Genomic DNA, 14,419 nt, shown 5'->3' on the forward strand with positions numbered 1-14,419 from the left:
CGATCGATAGTTGTAATCTTGTAATGCTTGTGGTAACGAGTGAATTAAACTTTGCTTTTCAAAGCAGGATAACAAAAGTTTAGATCAAATGGATAATTCCTAAAATGTACCGTATACTGGATTTAATCATGCAGGTATGATTTGTTTTTGCAGATGAGTTAAGTTGAAAGTTGAATAAAATATTGTTATAATATATATTTTTAATATTATTTTTATTTTATGATTTGAAAAAGTTGAATTATTTATTTTATTTTGTGTGAGAATTTAATAAAGTTGTAATAATTAAATGAGATGAGAATGGTTGTGAAAATAAAAGGTTGTTTGGTAACATATCTCATCCTATTCTATCCCATTTTCTTCCTAAACATCATTAGAATACAAGCACTTTCAAATTAATTATTACATTTTTTTCAAATTTCAAACTAAAAACAAATAACAATCTAGTTTTTTCAAATTCTAAATTAAAATTATATTAAAAATTTATATTTTAACAATATTTTAATTTTATAATATTTTTATTCAATTTTTTCTCTCTTATTTTTCAAAATTCAATAAATATTTAACTCAAATTATTATTTTTTTTCATGTCGGGAAATCTCTTTAAGGTAGGGCCCTTCGCACCCATTCCTGTAGAGTAAACTCCGGTCTTGTGCACCGGATTCTCGAAAATTTTCTTACAAAATTATCATTTCATCTGATTCTCCAAGCATTTCCTAATATTATATGGCAATTAATTACTTTTAAACTTAAATGGTGAAATTTATGACGCGACTCGACGAAACAGAAATTGTTGTATTGGATAATTTTTTATAAAAACATTTTTTATAATTTGGAAAAAAGAAGTATAACTACATTGTGTGAACTCTAGTGTACTTAAATGTTGGGGTGCACGTTACATACAGACAACATTTAATATGGTGGAGGAGTTAATAGATTGTGTCTGTCTCCCTTTAAATTATAGAAAATATTTAGATAAAAAAAATTGTAAAAGATATTAATCTATATCGTAGGCACGAGACAATTGAGTGGTGTAAAAGGTATATCTGGAGAGTGCAAACTGCATGTACTATGATCCCCCAACATTCACTCTGATATCTTCTTCGTACCTGTATAACCATGTTCTGTATGCCTACTTGCATTAACTAATTAAAATTCAACCATACCATTGTTGCTATTTCGTTTTCTTTTTGTAAAAAAGGACAACAAGTTAAGAAAGATCGACATGATACAAGTGGTGGAGGTCATGTTCTTTTCCTGAAAGTCGTTTTCCAGGATATGGGTGCAAAATCTGATGAAACAGCCAAAACAAATTCAATAATTGCACTAGTGTGTTGCATGTATGGATCATAGTCTTAGTGGGTACGGGTAGATATCCAGAGGGGGGGGTCCCTTTTTGGTGGAAATGATGCTTGGATTTTGCTTCCTTCCATCAGAAAAATCGTCTGTTTTCGAGTAGCTAGGATGGCTTGACATGGTTGCATTTGCCAAATACTTCCAGCCTAAGTTGTTTTAAGCAAGGCTGGCAATAGCAGAAATAGAAAAAAGTGTGGCACTTATTGGCCTTGGGTCGTCCTATGTTTAAAATGATGCTTGCCTCTCTCTCTCTCTCTGTCTCTCTCTGCGTATGCGGGTGCAATCAGCAATGCATATCCAGCTTTTGTCCAGCCCTCTGAGTAGCTGGTTTTCCACGTTAGCGAAGTGTATGTATTATTTAAGCTGGTTTTCCAAGGTTAAGCTGGCAGATATCCATTCTCCTTATTATGACTTCGACGTTTATGTATCTTCTTGCCTCCTGGTTAATCATTGAAGAGTTATGGTTGGAAGGTTAATTTCGTGGCTTATTTATGTCCACAACCAAAGATATCTTTTTTTTTTTTTTGCCTGTGTTATTATTATTATTATTATTATTATTATTTCATTCCAGGTGATTTGACAGATTTGCTCCTGCATTAGTATTATTTAAGGAACGGGTTGAGCACGACAGGATTATAAAGAAGCCCCACAAATAATATGTGCGACAACCATTGATGTCAGAAAAAGGAATTGAAAACAGGAATTTCCTTTCTGTAAAAAAAGAAATCATGTGCTCAGGTTGTTTCCCATTGCATTGACAATCACGGATAAAAAAAGGAGTAGAAATTGAACACAACTAAAAAGGAAAAACAGGGGCAATATCCTTTTGTAATCAGATGCCATCTTTTACAGCACTCCTTATCTCAGTCTCCAAACCAGCTGCAGCTGCAGCAGCATCAAAGCTAAAAGAAGTCATTTCTAGTTTCTGTGAAAACCACCTGCCAAGAGAAAAAAACAACAATATTTCTACAGTCAGCATCACATCCTTGAAGAATTTCTATTGGCTGCAGAGGACTCAAATCCCAAACAATTATAGTGGGCCACCTGGTTCTTCTGAATCTGGTTTTTTGGCAAAAGGCTTCAAGAAAGTAAAATGCTTCTGCACTGTAGATTTTACCTGCAAATATTCACAAGTGTCGCCACTTAATTATAGGAGGACGCTCATATAGTAAACCTGCAAGGAAGAGAAGGTACCTCAAAATGCGTTGCAGAGAAACCCTGAGAGAAATTCAATAAATTCTCCTTTGAATCTTCATTCCCATAGAGAGTTGAATCCACCTGCAAAGTTATCAAAAGGCCACACTTGATAAAGTTTGTTGCAAGTGAAATGCTAGCAACACATGCGTATTAGTATATACAAGTGCATTTATTCTATAAACTTGCCTTGGAAAAGCTCAATGCTGGGGAGCTAGCAGTGTCATCAAGACTTGAATGCAGCCGGTGTCTGCCATGTTCTTTGGCCTTGATTTTGCTTTTGCTTTTGCGGTCTCGCTCAGAAGCTGAAGAAGAATAGAAATAACATCCATTATCATGAATGCACTCTTCATCATCTTCAAGGTAATGTGAAGGCCCCGAAGAAGCATCAGAGACTAAGGACAAATCTTCTTCTTTCTCCTCCATTTCTGCTCCCTTTCCTCTATGATAGTCATCCATACCACCAACTACGTGGAATTGAGTTTCTGAAAGTGAGGATTGGTCTAAGTACCGAGTCCAACCTGATTCACACCCACTACTGCACTGGGAAGCTGAGATATCCATTCTAAGACTCTCAGTTTCTTAGCCTCTTTACCACTTAAAACTTCAATGGCCCTCACCTATACATATATACATGCATATATATAGGCTCTCCTCATGACAGAAATACATGAGAAAATTGAGCTTGTAGGTGAGCCACTGAGGCTGAGCCTTTCTCTCCTTTCCTCTCTCTCTCTCTCTCTGTGTGGTGCTATTCTCTATATAAGCAGAAGAAGAGAAGAATAGAGGCAGAACAAACCAAAGGAGTCACACTCAAATCCTAGACTACGTTTGTCCTCTGCTCTATCCCTTTGCCTCTTATATTATCTCTATGTGCATGAATCGAAATTGCCAGTTGTGCGCGTGTATATCATTATCTGGTGTTTTTGTGAGTGCGTAAGAGAGAGAGAGAGAGAGAGAGAGAGAGAGAGAGAGAGAGTGGTGATGATAAGGAAAGAAACAACAGCAATTGGTAACAGCGGTGACAAGGGAAGTGGTTATTGTTCATTTACAAATGCAGTTATAATCGGCCTCTATATATCCTGTAAGGGTAAAGCTACTCTGCCGCCAAGGCGCTTTTTTTTTTCTTTTTCTTTTTTTAATATATTTAAATATTTTTAAAAAATAAAAAATATATTAATATACTTAAAATCATTTCTTTAATTTCTGAGTAAAAAAAAAATCAACGATGGCGGTCAAACGTAAAGGGCTTTTCCCATTCTGTAATATTTCAGATAAGTACTTCAGATTTTTTTGTCCCAATTTAAGATTATAAGAGACACCCAGTTTAGATTTTAGAGCAGGAAAAAGGTAAAAGTATGTAAACAAGTCTGCCGTGTCAACACATCTTTCATTTTAATTAAAAAAAGTTAACATAATATTTATTAGTTGATGTGACATATTTCTAGTGCTCCACATTATGTGTACGCATCAAAATATGAGCTCACAAATAGATTTTTCAACACGTTGTATGATATGTACTTTTCCTTTTCCTAACCTTGATTAACGGTTAAATTTATTTTTAAAATTTAGTTAATATTTTATTTTTTTATATTTATTTATTTCATTTAAATTTAATTTCACATTAAATTATCTATTTATTATCTATATAATAATAAAATATTATTTATTTAATAATTATTTATTTAATTTATTTTTATCACATTTTATAACTCTATCAATTAAATATTAATAATAATTATATTTTAATTAAATTAATATTAAAAATCATATTTTCAAAAGTCATTTAATACTAATAATAAAAAATATTTGATTAATTAAATCATCTAAAATTCTATCTAAATTTTTTAATTACAAACCAAATAGTATTTTTGCTTGGAGTGAGAAACTAATATTTTAATATTTACTTGGAGTGAGAAATTAGTATTTTAATATTTGGTGAATCAATTGTAGTTCTCTATCTTTGGCCAACCAATGTAGCAAGAATCTAAATTATTTTAGATTTGTCAAATTCAATGCGAGATATTTTTTACATCAATTATGTAAATTTTAACTAATCTTCTCATTAGGCCAAGTCAATATGGATGCTTAGGGGTCCATATAATGGACAACACAATCACCAACAAGCCAACCGGCAACAACGCATGCCCTCCCCAATTATCTAGATACTCAGACCTTGTTTGATTATGTAGTTTAGATGAGATGATATGATATATTTTTGTTAAAAATAAAATAAAATATTGTTATAATATAATTTTTATTTTAAAATTTGAAAAAGTTAAATTGTTTATTATATTTTGTGTAGAAATTTAAGAAAATTATAATAATAAAATAAGATGAGATGAGATGATTTTGTATATTCAAACGGGATCTCAATCCATCACGCGTCGAAAAAAGAAAAAAGAGTTGGATAGCTATCACAAATTCACATGAAGCGGGTTGTAAAAAGTAGAAGATGGACAGATTGAAAGATAAGCAATCTTTGCGCAATATCCATGAAATGGACTTATATATATTACATCCTTGCAAAACCCAACAAGGGGGACAAGATATATTCAGATTGATTCTAACCAAAATTCTAGCCAATCTCTAAAATAGGAGCTAATAGGTTTGAAAAACCGTGCCACCAGCAATGACATAGAATGAGATTTCCTTAGTACAGTACAACTGAGAATGTGTTCATTTTGGTTATTGGGGACAAAATCCTCTCTCATCAGAAGGTAGAAAACCACTCCACATCCAAAATGAGAATTTGCCAATTCTTCCTTCATTCATTAATTTGCCAATTCTTCCTTCATTCATTTATCTATCTATGGATATATCTGATGCAACCTAATGATCATACATTTTTAGAGAGATATTGTTATGAACTCACTAGATAGAGCTTACTCTTAAAAACTAGCTTACAAGAGAAGGATGCCTAGAGGTTTATAAATCATCAACCAATCCCATGCTTAGTCGATGTGGGATCGTAACAGATATCTTGACTCCAGTCCTTTACATTCTTAAACCAATACATGCTTTGAAAAAGAGATCTAATGTTCTTATCAAAGTGTCCTGTTCATCGACTCAAAAGCATCATACAAAAGAAACACATGAATAGAGTTCCCTCAGATTTGTTTTTAGGAGATGCTAATTAGATTATTAATCAGATGGCATAAATCACCGACCCCAATTAATTCGTGCAAAAAGTACTCAGTGATTGGCCATTGAGTGAATAAATAATATCTTTGAAATGTCTCCATAATAGATTCTGGGACCGACTTTGGATCCTCGAGTGAGAGACGAGTCAAATTTGTCATAGTTTGTGTATGAGAAATTATCAAGTCATTTGTAGTTGTTTATGAGAAACCTCCAATATTCATTTTCATCAAATGCTCCATGCCTTGGCTATATGTACACGTTGCTACTTTTGCGATCGACTACGTTGCATTAATTTGACCACAAATCCTAACCTTTCTAATTATTAGGAGCTAGCTACAAGGTTACTGGCATATTAACCAAAAGACAGAAGGGAGTAAAAGCCTTTGGGCGTGTATTAAAATTGCTGATTGACTTTGATTGTATCCTATCTATCATTAATTTTTAATGTTTTTAATTGGACAGAATCTTCCTCCAGAGGAAATTATCTTCAATCCATTTAATTAACAAAAATGTCGGTAATAGTCTACCTTAGCGATCAGCAAAATACAACACACTCCTTTCGACTGTGACTTTTAGTCGTAGTTTTTTAGTTTGTTTATTAGACAATATAACCGCTTTTATGCAGCATCTCCTTTGCGGGACATGAGTTAGAGTCAATCTTATGATTCGAGAATCCATTTTTTTATTTTTATTTGCTGGTGTTGTTTTTGTTTGTTTTGGGACGATTGTTGGAAGCTCTCACCCCTTGAAATCTTTGTATCTTTGTAATCACTTAGTTTAATCCATTATTCTCTTGGTTATGGGTCAAGTCATCTAGGGGCTATGTAAAGAGAAAACTTGCTGGTTAACCTTCGGTAGATCACCATTTAAGAATGTATTGCGGACATCAAATTGACAAAGCAGCCACCCATACGCTCAAGCGAGAGAAATAACAACACAAAAAGTCGGTGCTTTAATAACCTGGCTAAAGGCATAATCAAAGTCAATGCCTTGCTGTTAATGGAACTCCTTGATAACAAAACGAGCCTTATAGCGCTCAATGGAGCAAATTTCGAAAAAAACTCTATCATTCTTAATATTTTTCTCCCGTAAAGATATTTTTAATAGAATCAAATTTGCAGGGTCCTATTTCCTTATCTCCTTGTAGTTGTACACACTTTCATTAACCAGTACAACTAATAATAGAATCAAATCAATTTTGCATGGGCTTCACCTGCACCATGAGCTTTCTAACCAGCTGGTCCCCTCCAACAGATGCTTAGGTCAAACATGGGCTCCCTCTCTCAGAACTTTCAAACCCTTCTTCTAATCAGAGATTCTAGCTCTCCCTTCAAACAACCCACTCCATATCAACCAAAAGAAAAATAAGAATGTTTGCACCAATGACCCTCATTTATTTGTACGTTTTTGACTATTGAAACCCATGTTGCATATACGTACAAAATTCTATACAATCCAGAGTTGAAATTTTGTAAAGTAGGACCTCTAAATAGTTTTTGTGAATGATTAAAATTAGAAGACCCCCCAAAACACTTAAAAGACATGTTCCTCGATGCTATGCTTCATGTGCAGTACGTGTACTGAGTTGGATGTCATTCTCAAAATGGCCGTCCATGCTCGAGAGGTCCTAATAGCTTGGTCGGTTTCAGACTGAGTACAGTACTTGGGAACTACATTTTATCTACCGGAAAATGATCTATCTATTTTAATTATGTATACACACAGAGAGACAGATACTTTAAGATCTTCAGTGGCCATCCTCGTCGCATTAATTGGAATTTGCATTGACACATCAATCACGATCAAAGAGCCGGCTCCTGATTTCAAAATGTTGGTTCTGCTCGGCATTAGCACAACTTTAGTGGGAAAGTGACGACATCGATCAAGAGTCGCTGCCCTGCTGTAGTCTCGTTGGATTGCTAATTCACCACGCAATACTAGATAGAATTGTAGAGTATGTAATTATTATACAATTATTTAAAAAAAAAAAAATTTAATTTTTTATTAAAAAATTAATTTTTTATTATATAAATCTTATATTTACTCAATTTTTTAAAAAGATTGTACGATATTTACGTATTCTATAATTATAAATATAATTTCTCTTCTTAAAAATGATTATCAATTCAATTATGAAGGAAAAAAAGGTAATTTAGAAAGAATAAATAAACCTACTTTTTGATACATGGACGCATCGTTACTCCTGTCCTATTTTCTTCTATTATTATTACGTCTTTATTTGACAGATAGCAGATCACCTTGTCTCGATCCAATCCTCTTGAAATGAAAGGAAGAATCGATCCATCGAGGATTAAAACAAAAAGATTGCTTCTTTAGTTTATAAACCGATTGTTGTATGGATTGGATTAAATGAACAGAAGAAGCACAAAGCAGTCGATGTACAATCGCAACAGCTAATTATTAGCAACTTTTTTCGAATAATGTAATCATATTATATTATAAAGCAAGTGGAAATTATCACGTCGGTGAGCCCTGTTTTAGTGTTGTCAAACAAATGTGATACATATGGAGAAGAAGTATCTTATCAGTAAGACCACTATTTCAAGAAGGACTTATATGGCATATAGGCAATAGAAAAACAGTTAACATATGGTCAGACCCATGGCTACCTCAACCTGTGTTATTCAAGCCTCAAAGTGGAGATAGAATATTGGGAATTGATGCTAAAATGGAAAGAATCTTAACAACTGATACAAAAAGGTGGAATATTCCTTTAATCCGGTCCATATTCAATAAGAAGGAAGCTGATCTCATTGTTCAAATCCCTATTAGTCAATGCAACCAGCCAGACAAGATAATTTGAAGAGGCAAAGCAAACGGTAATTTTACAGTTAGAAGTGCCTACCATATACAAGGAGAGAGTATAGAAAGAACAAGAGGCCAACAATCTAACAACACTAATATTTCAGAAGAATGGACTAGAATTTGGAAGACTGACATCCCTCCTACAACAAAAAATTTCCTTTGGAGAGCTTGCAAGAACATACTGCCCACTAAACTGAATCTATGTAAGAGGAAAGTTTTGGATGATCCTACCTGTCCCATGTGTTTAATGGAACCAGAAAGTATAGAACATACACTGTGGGAATGTGTCTCAACAAATGATGTTCTCAACTTATGCACCAGGAAAATATAGAAAAGCAAGAGCTCAATCAAGAGTATCATAGAACTAATGCAACATATGTTCAAGAAATTGAACAATGATGAAATGCAGGAGCTAACTTTAATTCTCTGGACCTTACGGTGGAGAAGAAATCAACTTGTTTTCAAAAACATTTACATCGACCCAATTCTGTAATTAAAAGAGTAAGACACCTGCAAGAAGAGATCTCATCAAACCAGACAAGAGAAGCTATTCAAATTTCATCTGTTAACCAAAGAAGAATAATATGGGAATGTCCACCTCAAGGTTTCTACAAAAGTAATTGAGATGTGGCAGTTGATAAGAATGTTTGTAAAATAGGGATTGGTGCTACTGTCAGAGATGAATATGGTAGTTTTTTGGCTACCTTGAAAGAGATACAAGATTCAATTCCAGAACCTTTGCTAGCAGAGGCCATAGAAGCACATAGAGCAGCAAAATTTGGTTTGGAACTTGGTATGTACAGAGTAATTTTGGAAGGAGATTCCCAAACAGTTGTCAAAGAGGTGCAATAGATGAAACAACAACATGGCTACTTTGGCACGATAATTTCAGATTTAAAAGAAACATTGGCTCCATATGATGAGTGGAAAATATGTCATATAAATTGTGAGGGTAATTCAGTTGCTCATGAATTAGGAAAGACTGCATTACATATAACTGGTTACATGGTTGAGTTGGAGGAAAATCCAAACTGTTTTCAATCCTTGTAATGATCACATTATCAATGAATGAGTTTATTTAAAAAAAAAAATGTGGGTTATAACAGTTGGCACGACGAAAAGGCTATAATAAATAGTGTATTCCCGCCGAAAGATATTCAGGCCTTTGATCTCCTGACTAATCGATTGCGAATTAGAATCTTGGTCTCAATGAAAGAATAGGGATACTCTCATTTCCTTCTCAGGATTATCTTAATATTCTTATCTTTTCAATCTTGGCCTTGCTTTTTTTTTTTAATATAGGTAAATGGTATCTTTAACAAGGAGAAAAGATACAAAACCACAAACACCTCATAACAACTGTTACAGTGCAAATTAATGAGGTGAAGATGGCTTATTTATTTATTTATTTATTTTTACCAAAGTTCATTCAAATTAATGAAGTAAATATGGCCTTTCTTTTGCCAAGAGAGTAAAAAAGGCAGTACTTGAAAAGAAGCCCATGACTATGAAATTAGAAGTTGTAGCAAAACACATCAAATCTTTAACATGGTATATTAACCACACAACGGTAAAGCATTGCATTGCATTTTCGTTTCCCTCTTGCCATGTGAATGGAAGACAATAACTCTAGCAGTAACAGTTGCAGATATTCTTCTTTTGTAGGTTTAAACAGCTGGGAAAAGTTTATTCAGCAGGCATGGGAGTTCATAGAATTCATCATTTCTAATATCCGCAGCATATAAGCTGAACTTCTCCCACCAATGCAAGCCTGTGTCTGTTCTAGTGGTGTCAGTTTCATTAGAGAGTGAGCAATCCAAAATCAAAGCAACCAGTGCAGCCACCGTTGTGTGAGACGTGAAGATGACAGTCACTATATCATCAAACTGCAGTTTATTTAAGGAACTTAGGTAGATGCAAATGGTGGGAACATTGACATAGATATTGAACTAGTAACACGACACTTAAGACCATTTCAGTTCAATACTCACCCATCCAGAGTGGGTGCGAATGTGTAGAGAACTTGGATCTATATGATAATATTCTCTGAAGTATTGTGGTACTGAAATGCCCATGAAGAAAGAAAAGCCCAGAATAAATTTTGTTCTGAAACTGTTCAGATTACGGAATTGGAGAAAACCAAGACCTGCAGAAGCTGCATGTAACGATATTAACTGATGTTACTGATTCTTGTTTTGATGTGAAGTATCAATTAGCCAACAAGCAACATTGAGCATGATGCACTGATCATAGGGAGTCAATGCGAAAAACGTAGCTGAAGAACACACAGTACAAAGCTCCTATGATTGGTAGGGGTATAGAAGCAAAAAATGCTCCAAGTTTTCCTGGTCAAGGACTTCAGTTACCCAAATTAGAAGTGATTATAAGAAAATCAAAACTATAATGCAATATGAAGACTGCAATTTTTCTATATTTTGTATGTATTCCTGTTTTCAACATTACAAAGAAAGCTGTAATCCCTCGATGTTGAATGTTATGAATCCCACGACACTTATGACATGTTGATTCAGATTTTAACACTCAACACTGTCAACAAGCTTGAAGCATTTAATTATAGAGTTAAGCAAGCACACCAAATACAGAGAAGAAAATCATAAACATTGCTCATATTTGAATGACTCTTCGACTTCCAACTCTCGTCGATGCCAATGGACCAACATTTTCCCTGTACATGAAGCAAAGCACAATAAGGAAACATAATGCGGAAATATGTGCATATACGTGTGTTGAATGTCTACCTTCATCTGTAAATCATGTTGCACTACATGTGCGTGAGTCCATGACTCTTACAAAAAGACTCAAAATATGAAAGGGCAATTCTAGGAATATTTCAATTTTCAACCAAAAAACCATGGCATGTTCACCCATCCTCACCCGCACAAAAGAAGCAAGAGAAGGATACACATATTTAGATGGTAGGTACCACCACATAGAACCTTATTTTTCAGCTGCATCAGGTTGAATTAATATTCATAGATGACTTCCAAAATAAACCCACTATTAGAAAAATTCGAGTTAGAGGTGGAGCAAGAAGACCAGGATCTGCTTCACTTGATAATAGCTTTTTTATTTTATTTAAAAAAAAGGTTCTTACACTGATGCAGAAGCGCCAGTTACAAAGCCAAACATGCCATTGAGCAAAACTCCTATTCCCTAAAAATCAAACAAATTTCACAAGTGATGAAGCAGCAAATATTTAATTTAGCCAAGAATGGAAAAAAGAATCACAATATGTTAATGAGACATCGTTTAAACATGTCCTACCAGCCAGCCAACACCACGGCTAGTAACAGAAGGTGGTGGCACAGGTGTGGCACTGCCATATCTTGCTGTTGCAAAAAATGTACCAGTAGACTGCAAATATAAGAGGAGGGCTATCGGAAGTGAAAGGTTTTTACTATTGTATGTCTTATCCATGATTTCAGAACGATGAAAGAAAGTTTTGCAGATTCATAAATTCAACACAAAAGCTGATGAGGTGGTCACATGAAATGTTTGCAGTATATGCTTTCAGAAGTAAATTGCAGAGAATAGTGTTGCGGAGCAGCTAGCTAAAGAACTATAAACGCATGAAATCCCTGTTCAGAAGTGAACCTCAAAAAGTGAAACAAAAGAAGCAGCCATCATTGCAAAAGCTTCTCTGGCATGAAATGTGGGGCTTCCCCATTGAAACGGATAAGGAATATATAGCCTGCAGGTAATGACAAAAAATAATATGATGTAACTAATTGTAGTCAGAATTATCTTCAAAACATGGAAAATTATAGGCCAAATTGTTTTACAAATTTGCAGACTTCCCAAATAGCAGTTGAATTCAGTCTATGAAGAGATTTGCCTCAGGGAAAGACAGTTTGTGTCCCAACAACATGAGAGAGAAGAGGATTAAGAAGATTGCACCACTTAGCTTTGTAACATCTTGGAAGAGTAAGAATACAGGAAGAACATATATATGAATTCTGAGGCCCTCCCCGTAGTGAGGACTTTAATTGACTAAGAGCACCCCCAATGGGTTTTGTAAAACCTATTTTTATGTAAAATTTAAAGAAAAGTAGCTCAAAAGTGCCTCCAATGGATCATGTATTTTCAAATCTATTTTACATTTTGCTACAGTGTTTAGCTACATTTAGCATGAACTATTCACAAATGTAAAAATATTTTATTTATTTATTTTCTTTTCATGTACTTTATCTCCCACAATAATTTCTCTCTCCTTGTACTTTTTTTTCAACAAACTATTAAATAATGTAATATAAAAAAAAATAGATAAACTGATGTATGATATATTGTAAAGTGTAAAATAAAAAAAATAGATTTTAATGATATATTTTAAAAGATAAGATACATAAACCATTAGAAGTGCTCTAACTTTCTCAGAGCTGTCCAAGTTCTACTTTGCTATCATGCAGTCAGAAATATTAAAATAATCCCATGTGCAGAAATTTTGGTTAGTTTGCAAACTGTTTTCATCACTTTGTTTTTCTTTTCTTTTTTTGTGGGGGAGGGGGAGTTGGAGCTAAGAACAGTTAATTGTCAATTCTCTAGTTCCGACCATATCTTGCTTTTGGGTGCATTTAGACAATGCACAATAGTCGACTTTTATTATCAAACGTCAATCTCAGATTACTTATTGATGAAGCTATATATCAAATTATGAATAGTGGTTTCAACTTTTAAGAGAAAAATAAAGAAAGCAATTGGTCAATATTTCTAAGAGTTTGTTTAGAAAATCTCACCAAGGAGCTGCAGTAAAGAGTCCAGCACGATCTACGCAGCAACTAATCCGAGTCTTTGCAGGTTTGTTCCTATACACACCACTTGAAGTAAGAAATTGTGCATATAACCAGGCAATTCCAACTGAGAAGAGCACTGCGAATCGATCCCATATTGGCCTCTCTGGTTTTAGCAGCTGGGGAAGATACTGCAAGTATACACGAAGTTGCCAGCTTGATGGATCATCTGTTTTCTTTTATTTTTATTTTTTAATATTTGCAAGTTATACTCAGAATGAATGGGTCTCTAATGGCAGTCTTAGGAGGTGTAAACTTTTAAAAAAGTAAGTAAATCTATCACTCACGTGATAAATCTTACTTTTTTAAATAAAATGCATAGTGCTCGTAAACTTACAACTATGTCTATTATTTCTTTTTTATATAAATGTTTTATAAAATAAAAAAGTTAGCCCTTATATTTACATTCGTGAGTGTATAAACATCGTGCAGTTATTTTAAAAAAATAATAAATATGAGACTCACGTGAAAAGAAATTAATTTTTTAATAATAAATTCTATTTTTTATCAAAACAACTGTACGACATTTACGCATTCTACGACTACATATAATATTACTCTCAACACAATTGCTGGATCCCGCCACTAGTCATGGTGGAGTACTGTTAACGCAATACCGAATGCCGGGTATAGCTGTTCCTTCACTGGGTGTGGTTGTACTTGTACCTCCTCAGGTATTTTGTTGCCACCTCCACCATTGCTGTCACACCTTGGGACCATGTCACTGCAAAAGACTTTTACGTACAAAGGGGAGAGTCAAGAAACAGTTTATAGATGTGGGAGAGGTAAATTGTAACGCCTCTCTCGAAAAATTCTCAACAGTATCTACACATTATATTTTTTATTTTCTTAAACTCTCGCTGTCTCGTTCAGCCAAAAAAAAAAAAAAAAGCACCATCCAAAAAATATACGATAATTTTTGTGATGAAAAATTTTAGACATAAATTTCACGCTCTATATATCGCTTAAAAATATATAAAATAAAAAAATAAAATTATATATTTTTAACTATTGTTAAGGGTGTGAAACTTTTATGTATAACAACTCTTTTGTGAGTAGTGGACTTAAATAACAATCGAATAAAATGACAATTG

General features: G+C 33.9%; 1 protein-coding gene and 1 pseudogene across 1 annotated transcript; both read right to left on the minus strand.

The window, feature by feature from the left end:
- Positions 1–2,043: 2,043 nt before the first annotated feature.
- On the minus strand, positions 2,044–3,375 carry LOC109007780 (protein SOB FIVE-LIKE 6-like). Its single transcript, XM_018987655.2, has 4 exons — positions 2,737–3,375; positions 2,548–2,631; positions 2,398–2,470; positions 2,044–2,291 (listed from the first exon to the last, which is right to left on the minus strand). The coding sequence occupies exons 1-4, from the start codon at positions 3,109–3,111 to the stop codon at positions 2,272–2,274; spliced, it is 552 nt and encodes a 183-aa protein (XP_018843200.1). The 5' UTR covers positions 3,112–3,375; the 3' UTR covers positions 2,044–2,271.
- A 6,809-nt stretch (positions 3,376–10,184) lies between these two features.
- On the minus strand, positions 10,185–14,045 carry LOC109007641 (annotated as a pseudogene).
- Positions 14,046–14,419: the final 374 nt, after the last annotated feature.

Source organism: Juglans regia, chromosome 11 (genome assembly GCF_001411555.2).
Source record: "Juglans regia cultivar Chandler chromosome 11, Walnut 2.0, whole genome shotgun sequence".
Taxonomy (NCBI): domain Eukaryota; kingdom Viridiplantae; phylum Streptophyta; class Magnoliopsida; order Fagales; family Juglandaceae; genus Juglans; species Juglans regia.

What these genes read in the sequence shown, in the direction of transcription:
- LOC109007780 (XM_018987655.2), bottom strand. Translation starts at nt 3,111, where the DNA reads ATGGATATCTCAGCTTCCCAGTGCAGTAGTGGGTGTGAATCAGGTTGG. An exon ending in CAGCATTGAGCTTTTCCAAG is followed by an intron (nt 2,632 to 2,736) that starts GCAAGTTTATAG and finishes ATAACTTTGCAG; the next exon opens with GTGGATTCAACTCTCTATGG. An exon ending in ACCAGATTCAGAAGAACCAG is followed by an intron (nt 2,292 to 2,397) that starts GTGGCCCACTAT and finishes TTCTCTTGGCAG; the next exon opens with GTGGTTTTCACAGAAACTAG.